The 27,425-nt window shown below is 40.0% G+C and overlaps 1 protein-coding gene across 1 annotated transcript in view; it reads right to left on the bottom strand.

Annotated features, from left to right (window-relative positions):
• LOC102428524 (IQ domain-containing protein H) overlaps positions 1-27,425 on the bottom strand; it is a 124,595-nt gene that overhangs the window by 60,521 nt on the left and 36,649 nt on the right. The window contains exons 7-9 of the mRNA XM_023764583.1: positions 18,345-18,428; positions 14,077-14,252; positions 3,839-4,030 (exon numbers count right to left, since the gene is read on the bottom strand). Coding sequence (XP_023620351.1) covers positions 3,839-4,030; positions 14,077-14,252; positions 18,345-18,428 — 452 coding nt within the window. The remainder of the gene's footprint in view (positions 1-3,838; positions 4,031-14,076; positions 14,253-18,344; positions 18,429-27,425) is intronic.

The raw sequence follows: 27,425 nt of genomic DNA, 5'->3' as shown, positions 1-27,425 counted from the left end.
CATTTTCAGGCTGGCTATAGCCGCGGGCTGGAAGCAAGTATCTGGGATTTATTTATCTTCCATAATTGAAACTTTGTAGCCTTGAGTGGAGCTCAGGGCCGGCAGGGCAGGCAGGAAGCTTGGCTTCTTCCATTGCTGGGGGCAACCCAAGCCTCCTGCTTGCTCTAGCTCTGTGGCCGCTGCCATCTTAGTTGGGTTAATTTGCATATTTGCTCCTGATTGGCTTGTGGGCGTGGCTTGTGGATGTAGTGGAGGTACAGTCAATTTGCATGTTTCTCTTTTATTAGATTATATGTATCCTATATAATAAAAGGGTAATATGCAAATCGACTGAACGGTGAAACGACCTGTCTCTATGATGCATACTGACCACCAGGGGGTAGACGCTCAATGCAGGAACTGCCCCTTGGTGGTCAGTGTGCTCCCACAGTGGGAGTGCCGTTCACCCAGAAGCTGGGTTCACGGCTGGCAAGCACAGCGGCGGTGGCGAGAGCCTCTCCCTCCTCTGCAGCAGCACTAAGGATGTCCAACTGCTGGCTTAGGCCCTCTCCCCACAGAGAGCGGGCCTAAACCATCAGTTGGACATCCCCTGAGGGCTCCTGGATTGCTGAAGGGCACAGACTGGGCTGAGGGGACCCCTCCCCTTGAGTGCGCGAATGTTGTGCACTGGGCCTCTAGTATGAAATATAACAGTATACCTCAAAAGGCTTGGACTATACTGGTGAATAGGTGCTCAATAATGTTTAACAAAGTACACCAAAGTGCAAATACAGGTACAACTTCTCTTGCCCAGGGCTAAAATACAAATATTATATAGTAGCTTAGGGCCAGTTCAGTTTCCCTTTTCTCCTTTTTCTTGTAAGTGGAAAATTTGTGATGCCAAGACCTCTACAGTTTATACCATCCACCCAGGGAAACAGAGGCCCAAAGAAGGTCTGCCAGGAAACCCAAAAGTAAACTGGTTTAGCTCTCTCTATGGAGAAGCCGTTCGACAAAGATCTCTCAAAAAGCGGCGTCACCTGTAGCATCACGGCCACCACGCCAATCTCCCAGGAATGAGGGAGGGAAGATTTACCCTTTAAAAATGGAAATAGAAAGGAAGCACTGCAAGGACTGGCACCACAGCAAATGTCCACCTGGTCTCCCTACACTGCCTTAGGTGAGTGTGTCCAGGAAGACTTTCCCCTACAAGCGTGCCTTCCTTGACGAAAGCCTTTATTCCTACTAAAGAAGTACCTCCTGGAGCATGAGGTTTTGTTACCTGGTAGGATGAAGAGAATGAGGTTTGTACCGAGCCACCACGAACAAAATGAGATTTGTGCCCCATTTTTACTGTGGCCATCATGTAACATTCCGTTTTCCCTAAAATGACCGACATGTCTATACTGATTTTTAAAATGTGACTACAGCTTTTCAGCATTTGTTGACTCCATGACCTTGTTTCAAAGCTCAACCCCAACCAGTTAAATAACCGATTCTAACTTAGATAGGTAGGAAAAAAAGATGGCCTTTATATTGGATCCTTGAGTCTACACTGAATGATGCCTCCATCTAAAACCAATATCCACGTAAGACGCAAGAGAATCTCAAAACAGTTCCAACTCCCATAAACAGCCCTGTTTTTAATCTGTTGCCTACAATATACCAATGAGAAAAATCATGGTATCGTGTCATAAACTGCTATGCAAATGATGCTATTTGTAAGTATTAACATAATTTAGTGCTTACAGTCATAATCTCATTTCTAATAATTCTCCCAGAATGGAGTCTTTCTCTGGACTCTTAGCCTGCAGGATAGTCTTTCATCAAGAAGCTGAAATTTTTAATAACCTGCCAGCATATGTTTTGTATGTGCCGGGCTAGGCTTGATGACACAACATCTTCATTATGAAAAGAAACAGGTCCACAAACTGTAATAGGACATTAAAACATGCCTGTGCTCATAAAGTAATGCTTTGATGTCTAAATGTGCACCATTATGATGGTCTTCTGGAACAAAGGGTAATTCTGATCCTAAATCCTCAATAGCTACACTCAATGGAGATGGCAGTTCACTTCCACTCTGGGTACAATTTCACTTTGAAGGCAAAAGAATGTCAATAATTCCCCCCCCCCAAGAAAAAAGCTCTTCAGAGCTGCTTTATTTTTTATTTTTATATTTGGCTTCTAACCAAAATGACCATGGCTAAGCACAGGTTTCAAAGATTAAAAAGATTTCTGAATAATTATTTTTTCCTTATTAAGTTAAAAAAAAGATTTCAATAGATTATTAATTATTCAAGATTTTCACATTTAATAACATTCATGATAATGCCAAAAGTGTTTGGTGACAATTTAAAATGGTATAGTTTAAAATAACTGAAAGTAAATAATGTATAGTTAGGCTTCCAAGTGCAATTCAGCCAGTGTCAATATTTTAAATATTTTTTAAACCTAAAGTCAAATATTTTAAATTTATCATTGTCTAGTTTCAGGAGAATTAAAAAAATATATTGGTTTGAAATATTAAGACCAGCCCACTAACATTTCAATTTTTTAAATGAAAAAGTCCTATTTTCACCATTGACTCTCCACAGTTTTGCTTTAAAAAGAAAACACTATACAATATGAAATAAAATCCAGTTCAAAGAGAACCCTCTGTGGGCCTCAAAATTAAATACATTTTCCTTGTTTTATTTTTTTCCTAGGAGAGTAATTCACTTTGGTATCCTTTAAATAATATGTAAAAAGCTGGCCATGACAGGTACTGCATTTAGTCCATTCTCTGACGGAGGGGGAAGAAAAGCCCAGGATAGATCATGGGGAGAACAGACACATTTGTCAAAGGGAACTCTCTCTTCTGACTGTTCTCTAGATTTATTCGTTGTTTCACTTTCACAAGAATAATGCAGTTCTCTCTGGAGTGCCCCTCCCTTCCTATCACTTGTGTTTTGATTCATAGACTTCTGCGGTGGGATGCTCAGAGGAGATGCAAATCACTGCGCAGCCCACTGTTAAGCACGTCAGTAGGGAAGGAACCGGTGAAGGGAATTTACGTCTGAATTTTCCTCATCAGTTATGCTGTCACGAGGAGGTCAGCCAAGACAGAGATTTGGGATTAAGAGAAGCCAGGCTAGTCTAGACTCTGGATGCAAAGTGAGGCAGCGTTTAGAATGGTGGGTTTAATTTATATAGTAAGCCATATAAGATAACTTTAATTATTAAGCAAGTTTGGAACAGACTAAGAAGTTGTACAATTCATCCTTCCACCAACATACATGGAAAAGTCTCTACACAACCACTTATATGCTAAGATTTCTTGCCTATTGTTCGGCTTTGGCCTGGAGAGTTTCTGGGCAGGATGTACTATTTTCTCAACATCGCACAGGGACCAGCAGTTACACAAATTTCCTTGAATTGACTTCAGAAACATATGACTGCTGATAGAATGCTATTATACATTAGCTTCCAGGTGACAACCATTTACTAATAGAATTTCTCTCTCATAATAAAATGCGGGTAGCTTATTCATGTCAGTTCTTAGAAGCATATGATCAGACCCACTTAGAGCAAATGATGAGACTTGTAATGTTACCTGAATATGATTTTAAAAAATTACTTCCTAATAATCATAATCAACTTGAAGACATGAATGAAGACTTTTAGGGCCCAATGAAAGGACATTTACGATAACCTAATCAACCCCATTGCCTCAGAAAGGTAAAATGCCCAAGGTCTCACTGCTGGCAGGTGACACTGCTGAGCCTTGAAGAAAGTGCCTCCCCCTCCTTGCTGAGCCTTTTGCTTCATCTCCTAACAATACAGACGCTGTGGATTTCTGTCACCATTGAATACTCACCTGTGCCCATTTCTTGCGCCAGTCTTCACGGCTGTATTTGTTATACTCCTTTAGGAGCCAGTCATGGCACTGGAGGTGGGAAAGAATGTCACAAAACGCAGTCCCATTTCCTCCAAATTCATAGTCCATTTTAAAGAGCCAGCGTTGGATTTCCGGGTGATCGATGATCAGCTGAGTCAGCTGTTCTATCATCTGTGGGGATGAAGACATAGCAACATTTAATGTAGCTGGGACTAAAGGCAAGTTTAAAAGTATAGTTGTACTTTTCAAGTGTCTTTATTTCAAATGGTCTGTTCATTAGGTTATCCTCTAGTTATTAAGACAGACTGGGAGAAGTATTAAATGATGTAGAGATGATGTGAAGAAACCACTAACCAATGGGACTAAAGGCACGTTTAAAAGTATAGTCCTATTTATGAGAAACTGAAATTACCATTTGCCTGCTTTTCAAGGCAAAATAAAGAATTGAATTTTGGTATTGTTTTTTTTCCTTTTCAGAGAATTATGTGTTTACTTATTGATTCTTCAAATGATATTTTTATAGTTTGAAGACTATAAAGATTTATATTCTTGAAAACTTTATTTGGTGCTTTGTTGAGCTTTTAAATGTTATAACCCAGTGGTCAGCAAACCACGGCTCACGAGCCACATGCGGCTCTTTGGCCCCTTGAGTGTGGCTCTTCCACAAAATACCACGTGCAAGCGAGCACGTACAGGGAGATTGAAACTTCGTGGCCCATGCACAGAAGTCGGTTTTCAGCATGGGTGAGTCTATTTTGAAGAAGTACTGTTGATATTTGGCTCTGTTGATTAATGAGTTTGCCGACCATTGAAATAGACGAAACAAGTATACAAGACGAGTGTGGATGGGAGAGTTGAAAGGGGTCCACCTCAGCGAATGTACCTCAATCAGATTGAGGATGTTTTTAGCAAAGGCCAGCTTAGGAGTACCCTAATTAAGTTAATAACAATATACCTACCTATATAGTTTAAGTTTTAAAAATTTGGCTCTCAAAAGAAATTTCAATCGTTGTACTGTTGATATTTGGCTCTGTTGACTAATGAGTTTGCTGACCACTATTATAACCCATAAAATATTTAACATTTTCCTCATTAACATACATGAAATGCATTTGTTTGGCTGGTCAATTGGCCAAGTGCATTATATTATATGTATTATATGAACACGAGCGATAAGGAGATAAAACGTTCATGGAAGCAATGTTCCTGGAATACACACCTATCCTATTTAACACGGTATTCCCTCAGGAACTGGGCTCCATCACATGGAAGTTTAAGGGGTAAAAGTTCAAGCTCTAATATCATGGTGATAATGATGATACTATCTAACATTGCTGAACTCTCAGCAGGAGCCAGGCCTTTGACTAAGCTCTCTACATGAGTTTATTTTTAAATTGAATACTCACAAAACCTATTAGGCAGGCACCATGTTTAGTTTCATTTCATATATAAATAACTGAGAGCCAGCAAATTTGAATAACAGGCCCACGATCACACAGAACCGAGCGGCAGAGCAGAGACTCCGCCCAGGTTGCCCTGACTCCAACACCTAAGCTCATTCTCTCTCCACTGGGCTGCCTAGCTCAACCTGCAGAGAGGAGGAGGAGAGGTGGGTGGAAGGAGAAGTTAAAAAAGAAGCAACTTTCCTTCCCACCAATAGCCATTTGGGATAAGTTTGAGTCAGACAAAAATCTAAAGCAATATTATTTAATTATAAGTCATACGGTTCTAGTAGAGCCTTGGAGAAAAATAACTCACTAAATCACAAAATGATGTGTGTGTGTGTTTTGTCTTCTCATCAGACTTTCCAGTGTACTTGTATACTTCCCCGAAAGAAGCAAAGCATTACTAAGCATTTGCTCTGATGAGCCTACCCACTGCTGTACTTGGCTATGGTCACTTATACTTGAGGAGGTCTCTGCAACATATCTTTTTTATTTATTGATGAGAGAGAGAGAGAGAGAGAGAGAGAGAGAGAGAGAGAGAGAGAGAGACATCAATTTGTTGTTCCACTTATTTATGTATTCACTAGAGAGGCCCGATGCACAAAATTCATGCAAGAGTATAGGCCTTCCCTTCCCTGGCTGTTGGCACCGGCTTCCCTCTGGCACCCAGGACCTAGGCTTCTTCCCTCCGCCCCTGCTTTGTCTGGAAGGACATCCAGAATGATGACCGGTCTAATTAGCATATTACGCTTTTATTATTATAGATTGGTTTCTTGTATATTCCCCGACTGGGAATCAAACTGACAGCCTCAGTGTGTTGGGATGACACTCTAACCCATCTGAGCTGCCCAGCGAGGCTGCAACACTCCTATTCTCTTCTCTTTGGATGACGTTTTGGTCACCAGATGGAATGTTTTTTAGCTAAAGCGTGTGAAAGGACTAAAGATTGTGGTTCTGTTGAAGTACGGAGCTGGAAGATTAAAATTATTTTGATTAAAGGTACAATCTGTTTTCTTGAGTTGTGTTTTTTCAGCTGTTCTTCCTGGGGATGTTACACTACCCAGCAGTGTGGAAGTGACATCAAAACAGGCATTCTTGGGATCCCTGGAAGCCCCGTGCGATCATGGGGTATTCAAATAGGGTGGACATGGAATTGTCTTAGTTCCCTAATTATCAAGTAGTGTCTGTGGATAATTTGAGTATTTAAATTACAAGTACTCTGGTCTACCCACCATGTAGCTATGAGCTTTGCCTATAAAGGTTTTTAAATGAGCCTTCTAAAGTTACATCCCTTCTTTCTCTGGTATTGTGTTGAGAAGATAGATTCTATATTTCATCATATTTAGCTGTATTATGATCATACTTTGCAGAAGTAGAAATAGTCTTTGGTGAGTAATCTATACTAATAAAAGCATAATATGCTAATTAGACTGGACGCCCTTCTGGACGACCTTCTGGACGAAGCCTGGTGGCGGGGGCTGAGGCACAGGCAGCCTCAGCGGCGGCGGGGGCCGAACCCCTTGCAAAAATTTCATGCATCGGGCCTCTAGTATTTTATAAAATTACTTTGCTGGTGTAAGAAAAGGTGTTCTGGCATAGCATTTTTATTGTATATTTGGAAATATTGTGTATTCAGAGACTCAACTACTAACAAAATTATCACTGTTTCTTCCAAATCCTGTTATTTGTTGCTTCTGAGAATCCTATAAATGGGCGTCTGTTGATGGATCCCCTACAGTATGAAAAGGATCAATAATATTGTAAAGACTGCACCATGGGAAAGAATTATGTGCTATCTTTAAGTGAAAATTGAACAGTGCTTTAAAATAGCACCACTATTTTTGCTTATTTAACCAAAGCTGTCAATATTTCATATGGAGCATATGCCAGAAAAAGAACTTGCATGGTTACTTTATGGATCAAAACAGGAAATGCTCACAGTGCTCACACTAGACTTAAAAACTAAATAAATTACTTAATCATAAACCAAATGACTTTACACGCTTTCAAAACATTTATGATTCTTTGTTTGAGTTTATCTGTTCAAAAGATGTAATATAATCTTAAATTGCCATTCCTTTTACACTGGTATAGAGCAGAAGTAGAAAAATGACTACTGCTAAAATCCAACTGATAGTCAGGAATATTTATTAACCTAAATTAAGATGATCACAGCTTTCCTTCACCAGCTTTAAGTTTATGATGCACAGCGGTAAAAGTCAGTGCTATTGATTCATCGCCATCTGCGAATTCAAAACGCTGACACACTCAGATAGCTTAGGTAGGATAGTCAGTATCTGGAAAAATCTCAGTGGAGTACCTCAATTCTTGATGACCTCAGACGTATGTTTTCCAAACAAGTAGAGTAGAGCTCAGTTATAAATCTGTTTAAGGTGATGCAATTTGCATGTGCCATAGGTGAAATGACACATCTCAAATCTGATGTGTCTACAAGGAAGTTTTAAATCCTACTTCTGAACACCAGCACTAGAGGAAGGTTTTCCTGCATTGGATGTGCCTGCATCTTTAACCACATTTCATGGCAAAGACTGCCTGAGTTCTCAACCAGTGAAGATGAAAGCAAGACTCAATACAACTATTGCACATACATTTTAGGGTTTTGGAAATTGTTTAATGTAATGTACACTCCTCCCTTTATGGCTCCTTCCTGGGGGACCAAAGGATTTTTGTACCAGCGAAGGATGTCTGCAGCCCTCTGCCATAGGCCCTCTGCCACCTGCCTTGACTGAAAGGCGCCCCTCGTGGAGCTTTCCAAACTGGCTCCTTTGAGCTAAAATTGTCTTTCCCATTTCTCAGGGACCTGCTCAATGGTTGGCTAGCTAATATGACGATGAACTAAATAATCCCTGTCGAGACAATCAATATTGATAGCATATTGGTGCACTAACAGGGTCTTCAATGTCTTAATCCAAATGAGTTAGTATTTTTCAAGGACAATACTTTTAAACATGAAGTCCTAAAGTAGACCTAACAAATCAACTCAAGTATTCCACATAATCTGCACTGGGCAGGGCTGGCTCCAGAAGGCCTGAGGTCCCCGCAACTTCAAGAGGATGTGCTACATTTGAACAGAGCCTCTCTTTTCCGCCCCGCATACCTGCTGGTGACTGAAGATGTCAGATATTCCAGGAGGGAACGGCACATTGGCGCTGGCAAACATCTGTTTACTTCCAGACTTGGTGCTATAAAGATGAGCTATTTCAGGCTCTGGACCCAGGATGGGTACATCTAACATATCCGCCACGGCCAGATCATCTTTGTGGAGGAACCCGCTGACAATGTAGGCATCTCTTCCACTGATGAGGTTTTTTATCCTTTTGATTGCCTTGGGACTGTACTTTAGGTGAGTTGCCAGGCACATATGTTGCTTCTGGGGGAAGAGCATATCATTCTTGTTAAAAGGTGTTCTTTTTTCTAGTCCATGCACCTAATTTATAATGTTGCACACCATAAATGCATTATTAATAGCAGGCTGGGTTATGACCTATCCTGTTGTTTAGCAGTTTAAATTGATAAAAGCTGTTGGGGTGAGGCTCTATAATCGCTCACATCTTTAGTGTGTGGGAAATAGGCTCACTGGGAATAGAACTAATTACTACACATCTGTATTTATTTGATCCACGTGGAATTATCCTTCTGTCAGAAGGCAAAGAGGCTGGCGGCCTTTGGATAATAGTGATTCATCTCTGCAGCACTTCTGGCCTGGTTTAACACTAAAGCGCCTGGAAAATCAATACCAAAAATGAAGAAAAACGCCCCATAGGATTCTTCTCTGTACAGGACTCCTAATCTGGCAACTCTTTAAATGATTCGGTAGGAAAAAGGCGTTTGGCTTGATACTTCCTTTCCAAAGCTCTGCCACAAAGTCTGCCTCAGAGACTATGTACCTTTTATAATGATTATCCTGGTTCTTGGCCAATCACTTTGGAGAGGATTCATGAATGAAAAAGTATTTGAAAATTTCAGCAAGACTGAAGCTTTCATTTTAGTTTTGATTATTGAGAGGATTCATGAATGAAAAAGTATTTGAAAATTTCAGCAAGACTGAAGCTTTCATTTTAGTTTTGATTATTTAGACCCAGCTCAGCAATACATGCGACTTGTCTCATTCAATTAAATAAATAATTCTGGCATGTCTAATAGGGGCTGAGGACAGAGCCAGATGGTCATCACACACCAAACGAATACAACCATGTTTCTGCATTCAAGGAGCAGGGGCACAAATGGGTACCGTTAATGCATAACTAATCAAAGCAGAGAAAAGCCATAAAGAGCTACAGAAGGCCCCGGAGGCATGGAGAAGGGAGGCAGAGGACACATGCTGATGGGGAGAGCTGAAAAGGCAAATGACTCATTCTCCTGGGGCCTTAGTGTCTTCACCTGTAAAATGAGTATAACACTAGTACTCATCTCATAGGGATGCTGTAAAGTCTGAATGAGATAATGCATGTAGAGCACTTAGCACAGTGGTTTGGACACAATAAGCACTTAATGAATGGTAGCTACTACTATTATTATGAAAGAGGTTGGGGTTGAGGTGAATTTTGAAGGATGGGTAGGTGAGGATAGGTGTGGGAAAGACATTAACCAAGGATGAACTATGAGAAGCCAAGATCATGCTCACTTCCCCTAGAGAAGGGCTGGGGTTAGGAGTCAAACAGTGCTGGCTTTGAATCTGTCTCTATCATTTATAAGCTACCTGAACTTGAGCAAGTTTGTCTGTTAAATGGGAATAAAAATACCCATTTGCTGGGTTGCTCTAAGGATAGAACAAGATCATGAAAGTAAACACCTATTAGAACAAGATCATGAAAGTAAACACCTATTATAATGCATGACATTGAGTTGCTATTCTATAAATGATAGTACTTATTATTACAGAGAAAACTCTCTTTTAAAAGTCATTAAAATGTCATGCAGAAAATATAATGCAAGTTGCCAGAGTGTTAGGGAGTTCAAGGGATTTTGTTGACTAGCACCTACTCCCCCAACTCTAGTCAAAATTATCTACTCAACATGGCATGAAGATATGGAGAAACGTTGAGCAACTATTTCTGGGAATATCAAACTGTTGTGGGTGTAATAACTGCTGAGTATGGGAGAAAGAGACCAAGGAGAGCCCTGGGATTTCAGTCTTGCCTGGATTTCTAACTTGCAAGGTGAATTATAAAACTCCCCAATATTCAAATGAAAGGTTGGACTAGACTTCTCTAGGGTCCTTCCAGCTCTGCAATAACTTTTTCTTTAAAACCAGAGCTCTTCTGGACTTATCGCTTAATGGGTTCAGAATTTCTGCTTGGGATGTAGAAAAAGTTTTGAAAATGGATAATGCAATGATTGCCCAACAATGTGAATGTGCTGAATGCCACTGAAATGTACACTTAAAATGGTTAAAATGGTAAATTTTATGTTATGTATATTTTACTCCCTCTTTCTTCCCCCCAAAAAAGGAAAAAACCCCAGAGCTCTTCTGAGAAGAGGATTTATTGATTTACCTTTCTGGGCCTTCCTTCAGAGTAGGTGTTATAGTCTGCATTCCTCAGATCTGTGCAACATGCCTTGTCTACCGTAACTGAAATCCATTTTCACAACCTACATCCGAGAGCGCAGTTCTAGGAAACCCAATGCTCCACTAGACAATGGCTGGTAACAGCACCTCATGAGTTTGTGTTTCCCATCTGGGTGATCCCTGTCTTCCCCCTTGTTTATTTCCTTCCTTTCCTTTCCCCACAAATAATTTCCACTGGGAAATGTGAAACTATGAAATGTGTGGGAGAGCTGGTGACCGAGTCACAGTGTACCTGGTGGCTTTGCAGGGTCCCTAAGAAGAGTGCTTCAGGGTGGCAGTGCGCTCATGTTAAGTTCACAAGGTCAAAGCACTTTGACATGTATGTTCTCATCGGATCCATACCACACCGTGCCAATTAGCATCCCCTCTTCTGGAGATGAGGAAACTGAGGCTCAAATGATTTGCCCAAAGTCACACAGCTGGTAAACAGCAGAGGTAAGATTTAAACCCAGGTATTAGCACAGTTATTGTGCCACAGCAGCCAGATCTCTCCCATTTCACATTTTGAGAAGTGAGGGTCTGGGGAGTGTATGAGGTGTGATGAGGGGAAGTCAGATGCAACAATAGAAAGTAAAATTAAAGTTCTGAGCACGTCTCCAGCCAGGATGCATTTCTGTCTCCTCTTGGTTTGCTTATTTCCATTGGCAAGTACTCTACCCGACCTGTATCACAGTCATCTGTGGCATGCCTTATTCTTCAGGCAAGATGGTGTCCTAATATTGTGTTCAATATGTGTTTAAGAAAGATTTGAGTATGAATGAGTGGCAGAGTACACATTATTGACGGCAGATCTTGTATGACCATTAGATCCAGGCTGTGAATTAACACAGCTTGAAAAATATAAAATATTCCTAATTCTATAGCATTATAATTGCAGTTAATTGATCACCACTGACTTTTTTTAACCTGAGACAAAAGGCACTTGTTGAGGATATCTTCGTAAACATTAAAATGTTCAAAAATAGACACGACTTTATAATAGCACTCTGTACCATTACAAATCCAAACATTGTATAGTAACTTGGAGAGATGTACAAACATTTTTTGGCACACTTTTTAAAAAATCTCCTCAAAGCCATCCATTTGAATGAAAATCAGCACTGGTACAATCTCTCCAACCCATTAAAAAGAAATAAAGCAATAACTAAACATGAGCAGGAACTGATTTGAAAGTGAGAGCTTATTTTTTTTTGTACTCTAAAATGTTGATTGCCTATGAGTGATTGCTCAAATAATTTAAACTTAAACTGTGAGAAGTATTAAAATGTACTTAAAATATTCCCTACTTGTTTCTACTCACAACAATGCAAGCCTAAATTCTGAACGAAACTCAGTGCACCTGCGAATGCTCACTGCCTCTTTCCTGCTTGAAAATCGGGGCTGGCTGGCTGACAAGGGTGCACTTCTCAGATAATAGGATTATAGGGCTGAGAAGGACTTTGAAATGACCCAATTCGCCACCTCATTTTACAGACGAAGAACCAAGAACAGAGAGGCAAAGGGCTTGCCCAAGGCCACAAGGTCCTCCAGGAGTAAAGCAGTCATTCCCGTTCATGACAGTGTTCTGGGGTCAGACAGCTTTAGGCTTGGACTCTGGCCCCACTAGTAACTTGGCTTCCTCACCCTTAGAAGGAGATTGATCGGTTCTATCTTGCTGCATTGTTCTGAGGATCCAATGAGAACATGTATCTACGCCTTTGATATATGTGAGCTCGCTCACTTTCCTTCTCCCAAACTAGTGCCCCTTCCCCATTTGATGCCTCCTCAATGTATATGGGCATTTTAGATGCACAGAAACTCCTCATTGGCAGCTTTCAGGAGAAACTCGGGAAATTAACTACATACTCATGACAGTTTTTTCTTCCTTGCTTCCTAAAGTCCCTGCATCTCTGCCACTGAGGCCAGGGGACGGCTGGGAAGCACAAGGCAATCCCTGCATTGTTGTGGATATCGGTAGGCCCCTAAGAATGGTAGTGGTGATGATTTGCTTGTCCTGCCCGGGATTTTCTTTTCTTTTGCTTGTCCTGCCCGGGATTTTGCCTTTCTCTTCCACAGCCCAGGGATGCCAATAAAGCAGAGATGTGGGGGGAACATTAAGGTATCCAGTTATGAAAATTTAAAATCTTCATCTTGATAGAAGAGAGCAAAATCTGATGACAATTCACTGAGTATTTCAGCAAAGCAGAAGTATTATAGCAACCCTCCCCCACCCTGGCAGGCCTTTTATGGGGGGAGTAGTAAAAATTACGGTGCATCCAAAGGGTTAAGGGGTAGGAAGTAACTCAGCACATATATGCTTCCTACGTAAAGCTTGCAAGCAGTTTCTCTGGCAATAGATAGAGAGTTGACTTTGGTGTATCCCACTTTTGAATGGAAAAAAGCTCTCTGTATTAGCAAATTCAGACTCTTGATTCACACACACACAAAGGTCTCCTCAAAATTGCATAGTCCACTGGGTATTAAAATGTTGTTTGTTTAACATGGAAAGTTTAAGTTATTGTTACAATATAGTGAAGTTCATTTCAAGGCATCTCGTGTGCTGCCTTGTTTTTGAACACTGCCCTTGAGGTTCTGTGTATTTCCCAAAAGCTCTTGTCTACGGATGGAATTTCACTCAGAATTCTTTCCATTCGTTAAAAATCAGAACAAGTTACACACACACACACACACACACACACACACACACACACCCTGAGCCTTGTTCATTATGAACCATGGGATATGGTAAATAAGACCAAATTCCCCTGAGTGGGGCATGGAACCAAACCATGGATCTGAAGGAATAGCGGTGTGAAAGTCAGAACACAGGGCCCTGGTCTAGATTCTTCCCTGAATCAGCTTTGTGACCATGGGCAGGCCCAGCCTTTCTCTGCTTTGGTGTCCTCCACACAAAATGAAAAAGAAACCGTAGATGTTATCAATTCACCTACTTGGTGGTACCGCCCAATAACCCCAATTAGGCTTCAGCTACAGAGAAACTGGAAGGGTTGCTCAACTACTGGTAAGTCTGAAAGTTAAACTGGGATATTTATTGCCTACAGTCCAACTAGTCGTCTAATCAGTAAAGCTGTTAAACTTGCAATAATATTTCACTGATGTGTACCAGAGCGTTGCAAGTTATAAAATTTCCAATTTAATTTTACTGCATCCCTGAAGCCGTGGTAATTAGAAGACAAACTCACAGTGAAGATCTTTATAGCTTCCGGGGTGATAATTTTGAACCTGTCCTGCAGGTCACTTCTGTCCTCAAGGTTCCCCGATTTGACAGCTGCCTGTAGACTCAGGACTTTATGGTAATACAGAAGTAACTCTTCATCCATCTGATGGGAGCAGATGTAGATGACGCTTACATTGGCATCTACGAACAACAGGCACAGTGTTAATTACTGGTAGAAAGGTAAACGACATTATGAACTCTGGCATCGGATGGATGTGGCACAGTTTAAAATAAAGAGCATATCCAAAGCCACACTGAAGTTAATTCAGATCGGTTTTGTACAGATCTTAGCAGTGTAACTGGCTTTTGGGCGCTTTAACATTCCTCTAAAGAGAAGATATATAACACTCTCCCCCCTAAAATGGACACAATGATTCTTTCAGAAGGAAGGCTGTGAGGTACCATGGAAGTCTACTTTCAAATAATGCAGAGCGACTCAGCCCCAGAACTCCCATTAACATCAATGGGAATTGCATGCGGCTTTAAAAATTTATCCCATTAGCTTCAGTAAATTATGAAACAGAGCTATTAACTTTAAAATGCTGATGAAATGGCAATTTCTTATTCTTCCTGGACTTGGCAAGGCCAATTCGGGAACTTTCCTCTTCAAATAAATCGTAAGATTATGACCACAGCAATGGTTATTTCAAGAGACCAACCGTTCCCCTGCTCCATTCCCAAAGAGGAGTAGATTAATTATGTAGGACATCTAGTGACAGTTTAAAGGAAACACTGTCTTCATTCAACTGTTCTCCTTCTTAAGATGTGCTTATGGACTCAGAAAGAAATCCTAATTAAATACCCCACCCAAATGGAAGTCAGGTGAAAGTTCCCACTCCAGGCTGCAAAATATTTTAAGGAGTATGGACAGGAAATCAGCAGCCAATAAAGTCAATTAATTAAAATAACTGACCAGTAGGAGCAAAGCACTTGACAAGACATGGAGGGAAATACAGGAAGCAAAGCAACGGAGATGCTGGCCATGAGAAGCAACCCTTTCACCCACCCGACAGCCACGAAGCATGGTGGAGAGCAGCGGGCACGAGGAAGCACGCCCACCCGGTGCTGGGGAAGTTCACAGGAGGGAGCTCTGTAAATGTGTCCTCGGTGCGGGAGGCCTGAGAGGGGATTTGGAGACTCCTCTGCTCGGTCTGGCAGAGGGCACAGAGCATAGACTGATTAAATTCTGGCTCAGCTGCCCAGGGACACTGGGTACATTATTTAACCTTTGTAAGCATCGGCTTCTTCATCTGTAAAATGGGGGATAAAATCACCGGGGGCACAGTTTTAGAGCGTATTAAATGAAAGAATACGTGATATTCATAGTTATATACAGGGTGGGCAAAAGTAGGTCTACAGTTGTTTGCATGGAAAAAGGCATGCAGGTATAGCTTTATTAACTCTGTGTTTTGCATACTCACAACTATACACCTACTTTTGCCAACCCCTGTATATATATGGCACCCGGTGCCGTATCTGTCACATAGTAGGCGCTCAACAGACCATACAAATATCCTCCATGGCTTACCCTTCCTAGGCCAGCCAATAGTTACTCCCCGAGCCGCCCTTCACACCTGTGCTCAATGCCTCAAGATTTAACACGATGGAATCACATCCTCTGCTGTTCTGCTGATCTTGTCTTTCCAAACTCCTAAAAGGTAAGGTGCATACTCTTTCTTATATTCTCCCAAGTCCTGATACAGTATAGACTGTGCAGGAGGCACTTACTAAGTACTTGTGGGTGGACTGAAGGGATCTGGGAGAATGGAGAGATTCAGGACCTGGAACATCTCACACAATCAGTGAGCTCCCTGGCATCTGGGGGACATGTCCCGCTCCTGAGACAACATCTGTGGCTAGAAGTAGAGTCTTCCGAACTGACCTGGTGCTCCATAAATGTAACTACGTGAGGGGCTCCTATTTAATTTGGGAACCCAAATGCCATAAACCTCAAAATAAACTAACTTAGGAGACAGTGGTAAAATTGCTGAATGATCAAACTAGTTGTTCCAAATCTTGTGTTTTTAAGACGAGACTAGTGCCTTACCAAACTAGTGGTTTTAAAAACCACTAGTATTTTTTTTAAGTATTGAAAAAGGACACAAAAACAAATAAAAATAACTTAAAGACTCCGTAACAGAAAACTAAATTTTTCTTGGGAAGAAATTTCTAGGCTACAAATGATAACAAATCATGTTGCTAATTTCACCTTTCCTGTTCATTTCTGGCAAAGGAATACATATCATTAACACTAATATCCAGTATTAGTGTGGCTTGACTGTGAATCTATAAACATTCAAAATTGACAGGTAATTTTGGAAAGGAATTAATATGAAAATGAAGATTGCTTTGATTGCTAAGCAATAGTCAATATCAATCACTCTCTTGCTTAACTCATCTAGAAATTGAAAATACTAGTCGTTGCGTCTCCACCTGACATTCTGACTTCATGGTCAATATGTGAATGACAAGTCTTACCAAGATGATCAATCAGATTATCTTTATTTCCCCTGAATAAACAGAAAAAATCAATACCCTTTACTAGGAATTAATGGAATTAAAAAAAAGATACTCATGTAAATGACAGCATAAGGAATATATTCAATAATATGTATGGTGTCAGATGAGTACTAGAATTAGCAGGGTGATCACTTCATAAGGTATATAAATGTCTCATCACTGAGTTGTACACCTGAAACTAATATAACATAAAAATAAAATTTAAAAGATAGTAATTTATTCTTCCACAAGATTGTTGCTAATTTTCTTCGTTTTTTATTTCACAATCAAGTACCTTGTTTAACTACTCCTCTTCAGAGGTTTTAGGATGGCCTTGCTATGTCATGAAGATAGTGTAGCAAGAAAGGGCATTTGATTCATAATCTCTCAGAAATGTTCATTAGCAATATTTCCCATTGCAGGTAGACCTACACAGAATTATTGAATTATTTAAATAGAAGCTTAATACTTTCAAGTCTTTGCTAATAATGAGAATCTCTTGTAAAGAAATTCTTTGGCGATGGTTTGTGCTATATAAAAAGCTAACAAAAAATTAATTCAAATAAATTAGAGCAAAGTCTGCCCTCTGCTGCACTTCAGTGGTTTCCACCCAGTCAGGTTTTTAGTTGAAATAGCTCAGCACTAACAAATCAATCTCAAGTCATTAAATTTATTTTTGTAAGGCTGAAAAACAATATTAGTGCCTAGATAATAGATTAAAGCAATTACACTATTATTATTTTAGGACACTGTAAATTTCAAGTACTGATGTATTTTTGTTACTAAATGGCATTTATAAAATAATAATGATGCTGAAATATATGTGAAGCATGTAAAGTATGTCATTCCAGGGAGCCAGCTGAGTTGGTCATTGATAATTTAAAATCCTTCTTTGTTTTGCTTAAATAAGGGCCAAAGCAATTATATTTTTAACAAAACGAAGAAGTTTTTATTTGGTAACTAATAAAAACCTGGTTTTTGTTTAACCCTGAATTTTAGCTAGTACATCCCAAACTGCTTCACTATTATTGCTTAGCCTTTGCAGCCTTTATTCTTTAAGCCTGGCCAGCACCCTAGCTTTGAATGGTATCAGTCAAATTCTTGTACCCATTGCTCCTGGCTCCAGGTGGTGTCTGATTTAGAATTGACCAAATCAGTATTGGAACTTGACTTTTACAAAGTTGTATCTACCACTCAAGGTTTGTACTTAAGAATTTCCTCTATTAGGCATCCTCTGTTTTCTAATAACTAGATGCTATATATTCGATAAAATCTTTTAAAAATCTATCCTCATTTCCCTCTTATTCTTACAATGAAGACACAATGCTTTTAATTTCTGATACCACCTTCCACTCATTCCCCAGATAATATAATAGAGAATATTGGCACAAACATGGTAATTTCACTCCCTGCAAGAATTAGTAAATGAATAAGATATGGGGCTATAGGAGAGAAATCCTTATCCAAACCTGCAGCAAAGAGAATTTAGAAAACTACCCAAGTAAATTGTTTAAAGATGTCATTTTTTAAATTCAAGTTGACTTCACTATAAATCTGTTCTTTAAAACAAAACATTCAATTGCCCTGCAAGTAAATGAGAAATCTAAGCCTTTTACTTATAGAGAGAGAGAAAAAAAGCAAAAAACAAACAAAAGAAACCCCCTCAAAAACATTTTATCCCCATCCACTGATAAACATTCCAAAGAGTCATTTGTGTAAAAGTATTTACCGTACCTATGATGTCACACAGCCGCCCCAACTGCATGTTCTGTAGAGTGTCGAAGTTGGCAATATTTTGTCGCACAGGCTGGGTATAACCTAAAAGGCAAACAAGGTGTCAAAACCCAGAAAGAGCAAATCAGTATGGCAACATGGCACACCCAGGATTTCAAATGTCACAGTTCACATTTCCAGAGAAGAATTTTCTCTGGAGCATCTTGCAGAAACAGCCCCACTCCGAAGAGTGAGGTCCTCGCTTCTCAGGGGAGTAAGCGTTATTCCGGGAGATGTGCTCAGCAGCACTTTCTGCAACAGACAGAGGTTTGTATTTTTCAATAGCGGCCAGGCTGCTGGGAATCAGGGTTATGAAAACATGGGGAAATTTTCTGACATTTAACATGAATGTTCAAAACAACATGTAAGAAAAATTATGCTCAGGTTAAAAAAACACACACACATAATTTTGGCTTTTTAAACTTATGCTTCCTATGGGGCATTTTGAAGATGTGTCCCAGGCTTATTCTAAACTGACACACAGATTTCAAGAGAAACCTCTTGCTGTCAGGAATATGTCTTTAAGTGAAAGAAACATGCTTCTGCTCACACAGTCAAAAGGACTTTTAACCTTTCAAGGGCAACAAAGGTTCTTGCGGTCAGTGCAGTATTTGATCAGTGCTAACGGAAGTCCTGCCGGTTGCCTTCGTGTCCAGTGGAAACAGAGCAGAAGGAAAACCCACGTGGGTTACTATAAATCTTCCACAGCAACAGACAGGAGCAGCAACACTTCCTGCTAATATGTCAGGGTTAAAAAATATAAGTGAGTGAAAACATGAACTTTAAAGGCATGCATGCTCACAATCAGGTATAATTGCTTACACAAAATTCAACAACTGTAGGTGCAACTCATTTTTTTTCCTCAATAAAATTGCTTTTCATATTTTGAAGAAATGCTTCAATGCCTCCTTGTGGTTAGTGAGCCCAAACACATGTTTCAAGTTAAACTGCCATAGATAAAGTGATTTTAAATACTGCATCTTTGAGATGGCACAGACTTCCTTTTCAGCGAAAGGAAAACTATAGCAATTCAGGCAACAGGGCTTCAGATCAAATGAACTCAGATAATTGGCTCCTTGCTTTGATGTCAGTGTTTAAACACTAGACGACGCCTGGAAATTAAATGAGTTTACAATTCCTCTGAAAGTCTCCCTTTGGCTTTATGCAGATAAACTAAAGAGGCAGAAGGCCAAATGGGTTGTTGGAATTATTTTTGAAAAATTATTAAATTCTAAAATAATTTGGGGAGCCATTCCATGGAATATGAAAATTAATATAGACAGCGACAAACAATGCTGTCTTGGTGTGTGGTTGCAATATTGTAACTTGGGATTTTACATATGTATAATTTGAATGTTTAGAAAGTAGTATTATGAATAACATATATCAAAACTATAAGAAGGCAGAAAAAAATGCCTAAAGAAATAAGGTGTTATTAAGAAAAGTGCCTGAGAGCATTCCATGAACGCATTTCTTTTCGAAAGTCAAGATAAAAGGCAGTGTGATGTCTCATTAAGATGCTGTCCAATTTAAAATATAAAGGATGTCTGGTCACTTTCTGCAGCACAGGAATGAATATATCTGTGTTTCAATCAAGAGCTTGAAGTTAGTTTTCCAACAAAGTATTTAGTACCTCTGTTACCACCGATCAAGGATGCATATAAAGTATCTACACAGAATTACGGGGTATGATAGAACTGGTTACTCCGTGAAACCTACAAATACACCCATTTTAAAGAACTGCATGTTAACAATCTCAGAACATTGTTATAGAAGATCATATGAAGTAACAGATATGAAAACATTTTGCAAAGTGTAAAGTGCTGGGCAAACATAGGCATTTTAATGTTGTGAGGTATGTGCACTTCCAAAGCTTATAAGAACAACAACAAATTCTGTGTATGTTGCAACAGACCGCTCTACTTGGGCAAGATGCAATGCAGTGCACAGTGCCATTGGCAGAGCAGATGTTGGGAGTCAATTTTTAAAAAAATCAGATTTATTCTTATGTTTTGTATATCCACAAAGTAGATGACTCGTAGGTGAAAAGACCTCATTAATGCTGATGGCATATATCAAATACAACAGAGACTTAACCAGGAAACTATCAGCAAGGATGCTCTGGCTTTGGGAACTTCAGCAGACATGCCCAGTGGCAATGAACCATCACAGTTTGGAATATAATCTACAAAGACGGGATACTTCAAAGGTCAGACTCGAAACGCTGGGGGAGTTTTGAGAGACCACTCCTCCTACCCCGCCATGTTATAGATGCGGAAGCTCAGGGGAAGTGCCTTGTCTCTTGTCCAAGGTTGCCTAAACCTACAAGTTATTATACAGCTCAGATACTACAGATTTAGCTCCTGTGACAAATGTGGTTACATAAAATAGAGAAAACAAGACTCTCCAAGTGTGAGCAGAGAACTACAGAAGGGACAAAGAGCCTTTGCCACTCTTAAGACTTTTATTTTCAATTTTGTAATGGGCAGAAGAATGACCCTTCGAAGATGTTCTTGTCCCCAGGCCTGGAATCTGTGAATATGTTAGGTTACGTGGTAAAGGGGAAATAAAGTTGCAAATGGAATGAAGGTTGCGAATCAGCTGACATTAAAATAAGGAGACTGGCTGGGCCCAATGTCGTCAAGGGTTCTTAAAAGTGGAAGACAGAGAGAGGAAGAAGGGTAGAGTTAGAGATGTGACTACAGAAGAAAGGCACAGAGAGCTGCAATGTTGCTGGCTCTGAAGATGGAGGAAGGGGCCAAGGGCTTTTCTTGTTAATTCCTTTGTGGGTGGCTTCTAAAAGCTGGAAAGGATAAGGAAACGGATTATCTCATAGATCTCATAGAACCCTCCAGAAAGTAACACAGCTGCCGACACCTTGATCTTAGCCTTTCGGGCTTCTGAACTACAGAACTGTAAGGTAATAAACTTGGATTGTTTGAAGCCACTAAGCTTGTAGTAACTTGTTACAAGGTGATAGCAAACCAATATGACTTTCTACCTTCCCTTACCCCCCTGTACGCACCACCTCTCTCAGATATCTTGCTTCTCTTTCACTCTAACTGATAGATGAGTTAGGGCCAAAATCCCCAATAAGAACTCATAATAAGCATTAGATAAGTGTTGTTGTTGCTGTTATTATCTTTTTCCTTTCTTAACTTCAGCTGAGCCAGACTGCAATTTTCAAAAGGAGCCTCATTTTTACAAACCTTACTCTTACAAACATAAAATTGTATTTGAGCTGTCAAAGTCCAGTTCTTCTCGCTTATGCAGCTGATAGGCCCTCATCACTGTCAAGTGTGTCGGAACACCCTTTTCTAAGAAGATTCTGTCTTCCCTCACGGTCACTCTCTTGCGCCCTTTCTCTGCTATCCTTTTCTCCTATGTTTCTTTGCTTGCTGGTTTATTGGTTGTACGTCTCTCCTCTCCCCTGCACTACTCTGGCTCCTGTAAACAGACTGCAAGTTCCATTAAAACAGAGACAGTGAGATATCCCCAGTCAAATGAATGAATGAAATGTGTCTCAAGATCCTATTCAAAGAATCTGAAATTCCTAGCCCTTTCTGCCATGTGTTCTCATCATTTCCTCTCCTCCTTTCAATTCTTTTAAAATTGGGTTCCCTGATCTGAAGAATTTCTAGGAAATTCAAAGAATGGTCAGTGGGCTCTGTAGCTTTTCTAGGTCCTCATCTGCATAGAATAAAACAGCAGTGGCCTGACCGGTGTGGTTCAGTGGTTGAGAAAACTAAGAGGTCACCAGTTTGGTTCCTGGTCAGAGCACATGCCCAGATTGCAGTCTTGATCCCCAGTAGGAGGCGTGCAGGAGGCAACCAGTTGATATTTCTCTCTCATTAGTGTTTCTATCTCTCCTTCTCCGTTCTTCTCTCTCTAAAAATCAATTAAAAAACATATTTAAAACACTGGCCTACAGGGGCACTCTCTCCTCATCACTACAGGGAGGAACTCAGCCTCTTTCCTTATGGCCATCCTCATCACCTGCAAAATATTCCTAGTTTGATAGAGTATTCCATCTTTTTTCAAAAAGTTATGCCTCTGCTTACATCAAAGAAGGGTACCCACAAGCTGCCTCTCTAAAGTTATCCAAGTACTTTGCTCCTCTATTGAACCAAGAATACTCATCAATAGTTCAATTATGCTCATAGTGGCTGTCATTTCTCCATCTTCATTTCTACCTTCATCTTTTTTCCCATTCCCACCCTCACTCCCATACAGATGATGCTAATTGACTCTTTGCAAGCAGTAAACTAGCTGTGCTAGGACTGGCTTTTCCTTCACAGAAATCAAGGCAACACTGAGTGACTAAGCCCTCTTAGGACTGTGCATGGCTCTGTGACAGGCCCCTGTGACAGGCCCCTGCCCCTGTAGTACAATCAAATATTTTTGAACACCTGCTCATTAACCTGTGGTTGACTCCTAGTTTCTTTTGTCTCCAAGTCCTATTCCCTGTCATGGTACCTAAGGCAGCAAAGGGGTTTAAAACTGACTTCTAGTTACTAGGTAATTCTCATTCATCTGATCACCCTGGCCTGAGATGGCAGTCAACCATGCCTCAGTATGAGGGACTGAAGCAGTAGTCTCAACCTTTTCCCCATTTTGAAACACATGATGGGAGATGTTCAAATGTATCACACACTGCTAGGCATACGCAGTACAGAAGCAACAGTAGCTCCATCCCTCTCTCGTCCACTCAAGAAAGCATACTGCTAGCTCAGCAAGAGCACCATTATCACAGAGATGATCTTGAATTGCTCCAATTCATTGAAAAAATTATCATTAGTCAACTTTGGTATTCTAATAGTAAAAATTTAGGGGAACATGTGCCAAACTTCACAATTGATTACATGTCACCATATTACAGTAATCTAGAGAAATGTGATCTGGACATTATGGTTATACCCAGCTTTTAATTAGTTGTGCAAGTGTGAAAGCACAAGATACTGAGATAGGAGATAAGATATAGCAAGAGAGAGGCCCATTTGGGTTATTTATATAGTATTCATGGCCCAGTACATGGATTTGTGCATATTGAAAGGAAATTAATTAGAAGAAATACTTTAATATCTCTATTTGCTCTTTCTCTATAATAGAAGAGTCAACCAAATTCATGATCGGCAATGACAGATCCAAAAACACACACATGCGATTGGCACCAGCAAGAGCTTTTTATGTATTGCACATGTGCGAGTCAACTTAGCCTTTTATAGATATAGAATAAACTTGCTTAATTAGACCTGCTTTCTGACTTAGCTAGACTTTTTCCAGCCCAGTGAAGCACCCCTACTTCTCTTTCAGGTAATTGTCAGCAACACAGCAGAAAATATCAACATGAAGCAGATTATTATTGTAGATCATGCAGGGAGAACAAAGGGTAAAATATTTAACTGCAGCAGTGTTTGACTATATTCTGTGCAGTAAAAAAACCTGAAGTCATTTTCAAGGTCTATCATTTCTTACTTCTTTTCAGTCGGGTCAAGTTTCTAAACTTTCTAAATCTCTGTTTTCCAGCTAATGAAAAGAAAATAGGATTCTACCAAGTCTCCTATCTACCTACTCCAGGACTTCTGTGAGGATCAATGAGATGAGGCACGGGAAAACGCTTCACAGACATTTGGTTAAAGTGTAAAATGTTTTCACCTGGCTATAAAGCAAGTTGTGTTCCTGGGCTGAAGAAACTCCAAGGAGGCTAGTGGCTAGGGAGAGGAAACCGGGTGTTGCTACGTGACATCATTACCCGGCACCCACAGCCACTGTTTCTGGGCTGGGCTGGGCTGTGGGCCACAGTTTGCACCATGGGGTCTCGGCAACATTGGCTGGGATTTGGTGGGCTGTTGCTCCAGGGTGGTGGTGGGGCCTGTGTCCCACTTGGGGGAAACTGAGTGTTGCTTTGTCGGCACCAGGTCCAGGGTGCTGTTTCTTTGTAAATGGCCAGTACGTGTCACGGCAGCTCCTGCATTGAGCATCTGCCCCTTGGTGGTCAGTGTGTGTCATAGCAACCAGTTGGACGGTCGGAGGGACACTTATATATGTATAGATATCCAGTGCCAGTTTGTTGAAAATAAAGCTGAGAGTTGTGTTTTGGGAGGTGGTGAGGAGGGTTTGGGAATTTTGTGATGAGGATGTAGAAAGCACAGGAGGTACTCAAATATTTTTAGAGTTTTAAAAAAGTTCTCAAACTAAACCTGCCAAATGGATTCAGTGTGGTTCTGAAGACCTTCTTTTCAAAAGGGTGAGGACTTTCCTTTGTTTAAACTTTTTGTCCGTGGCTGGCACGCATTGCATGCAACAGAAGCCAGTGATTCTCAAAGTGTGGTCTGGGGACCCTTTCGGGAGGTCTGCAAGGTCAAACTATTTTCAAAATGATACCAAGATGGTATTTGCCTTTTTCAACCTTATTGTCTCATAAAACACAAAAAGTTTATTGATGTGATTTTAGATTTCACATTGCAACTAACACTTAAGAATTATTATTGTTGAATTTTGGTATAAAATCAAAGAAGAATGTACACAATTATCTGAAAAGGCTGTAAAAAAACATATTATTCCCTTTTCCAAATACTTATCTGTGTAGGGCCAGGTTTTCTTCATATGCTTCAACCAAAACAACAGATTGCAATAGACTGAATACAGAAATATATCTAAGAACTCAAATATGTTCTATTAAGAGATTTGCTAACTTGCCGACCTATGCCATTCTTCTATTATTTTTGTTTTGGAATGGAAAATAAACTTTAAAAAAAAAGTAAAAATAAGTAAAAAAAAGTAAAAATTTAGGTTAAATTTAGTGATGGATTTATTTATTATTATTTTAAAATAAACATTTTTAAGTTAACCAGTTTTAGTTTCTAATATGGTGAGTATCTAGAGATATAACCTACTTAAACCAACACTCTGGAGTGTCCTCGGTAATCAACACAAGTATAAGTTGGAGAACTGCTGAACAATTATTTTAATATTTTTATGAGAATGAAGATGACAAAAATTATAGCTTTATCTTAGTATTTGTAAGACTCTTTAGAGCATACCTTTTTAGAAAAATATGTTTTTATTGATTTCAGAGAGGAATAGAGAGGGAGAGACAGACAGAAACATTAATGATAAGAGAGAATTATAGATTGGCTGCCTTCTGCATGTCCCTTACTGGGGATTGAGCCAAAGGAGAATTGAACTGTGACTTCCTGGTTCATAGGTTGATGCCCAACCACTGAGCGACTGTGGCTGGGAGAGCATATCTTTTTGTTGTTGTTCATCCTCACCTGAGGATATTTTCTCACTGATTTTTAGAAAGAGTGGAAGGGAGGGGGAGAGACAGAGAGAGAGAAACAGACATTGATTGGTTGCCTTCCGCATGCTCCCCAACCAGGGCGGGCGATCGAGCCTGCAACCGAGGTACGTGCCCTTGACCAGAATCGAACCCGGGACCCTTCAGTCCATGGGTCGATGCTTTATCTGCTGAGCCAAACTGGCTAGGGCCAGGCGAGCATATCTTAATGTTAATTCATTTCCTAGAAAGCCCAGGGGCTAGTCAATTGACAACCAGTTTAATGCTGTTTCTGTATTTCGTGGTACAACATGAGACAGCTCAGGACCAACTGGGTAATTTAATATTACAGGGTCATGGGGCCAACTCTGATCTAATCAGCGGATGACTGTTGAGTTGGCTTACTTGGATGAATACAACATGGATGAATACAAATATGTTTTCATTTTAATTTGGGCTATAAATAAATGTGAAAGTTAAGTGTACTTTGTTCCTGATCCCAAAAGACCTAGATGTTTCTGGGAAATGCTGTCTGGGAGATCTTGGCAGTACATCTGTCTCAGGAATTAATATGGCAACCCCACAGCTCAACTATGGATTCCATACTACTTGCCAAAATACATGTTGAAGACTGCAAAGATTTGATTGAAAGTCCTGATTTCCCAGCCCCGAAGTGGAAAGGAACAGAGTGTATCTTGTCTTTGACTTGTCAACTTAAAAATGAGAAGGTAGAAAGGTGCCAATGTGCTTGGAGGCACAGTAAAAATGTGATTTCAGATCTAACACTCTTGGCTGTGTTCCTCTACCCTGGCCCTGCTCACAAATGAAGGTGAGCGCAAGTTCTTATCTTCTGGAGGAAGGGAGTAGAGTTAGGAAGCAACCCTCTCAGGAGCATTTGTGGCTTTCTCAGTTCAGTGTCCGGACAGTTGTGCACACAAGTAAGTTTTCTATCTTTTAGGTATTTGTGACAGCATAGAACAGCCGAAAATGTTGTTTTTCACAATAGCAGGATCCGTAATTTTATAGAATGGAGTACCTTGGAGACCACTAGTTGTGATAGCCCTAAGGATAATTTGCTGAAATAAAGCAGAAAGGGGGGAATGAGATGAACGATATACCTTGCTTTTAGCCGTTAAATCATTTAGCAATGAAAAAAAAAAGATTACATACAGAAAAGAGAAAATCCCATCTCGGTATATCCCTTGTTTTTATTTTAAAGGAGGAAGAGAAGTGGGGGAGGAAACCCAACACTGGGGGTGTAATTGGCTGGCAGCGGCCTCATATGTCTGCTCACGGCATCTGAGCCCCATACTTGGCACATCTCATTTAATGTCATCTTATTTTAAAATGCCACTGAGTTTAAGTGTAGCACCAAGTGATGCACTGCAATAAAGATGCACAGGGGTTAAATTAAAAGTGGGGGAAATAACTTGGCCAAAGAAACTGGAAGCAGATTAGCTTGCAGGTTTTGTTTGGACCTCTGCTTTTCTAGAGGAATTCGAATTCTTTGTTGCAGTTCTTTCTTATTTGACTGATAGATTTTGCTTAAAATAGACCCTAGTATTCTATTCCTGATATGAACCATAGTAGATTATTTTGCTATAATTATATTTCATTAATAAAAAATGATAAAAATATGAACTATCTAATTAAGAGATCAGCCTATATAATCTAGAAAGAATGACTTTTTATAATCTTATAAAATTACAAAGTGATTAGTTTCTTTGTACAATTAATCAACAGGATCCCACCTCTCCTGTTGG

This window comes from Myotis lucifugus, unplaced genomic scaffold (assembly GCF_000147115.1).
Source record: "Myotis lucifugus unplaced genomic scaffold, Myoluc2.0 scaffold_338, whole genome shotgun sequence".
Taxonomy (NCBI): domain Eukaryota; kingdom Metazoa; phylum Chordata; class Mammalia; order Chiroptera; family Vespertilionidae; genus Myotis; species Myotis lucifugus.
The sequence above is the reverse complement of the archived record's forward strand: the minus strand, read 5'-3'. Positions and strand labels throughout refer to the sequence as shown.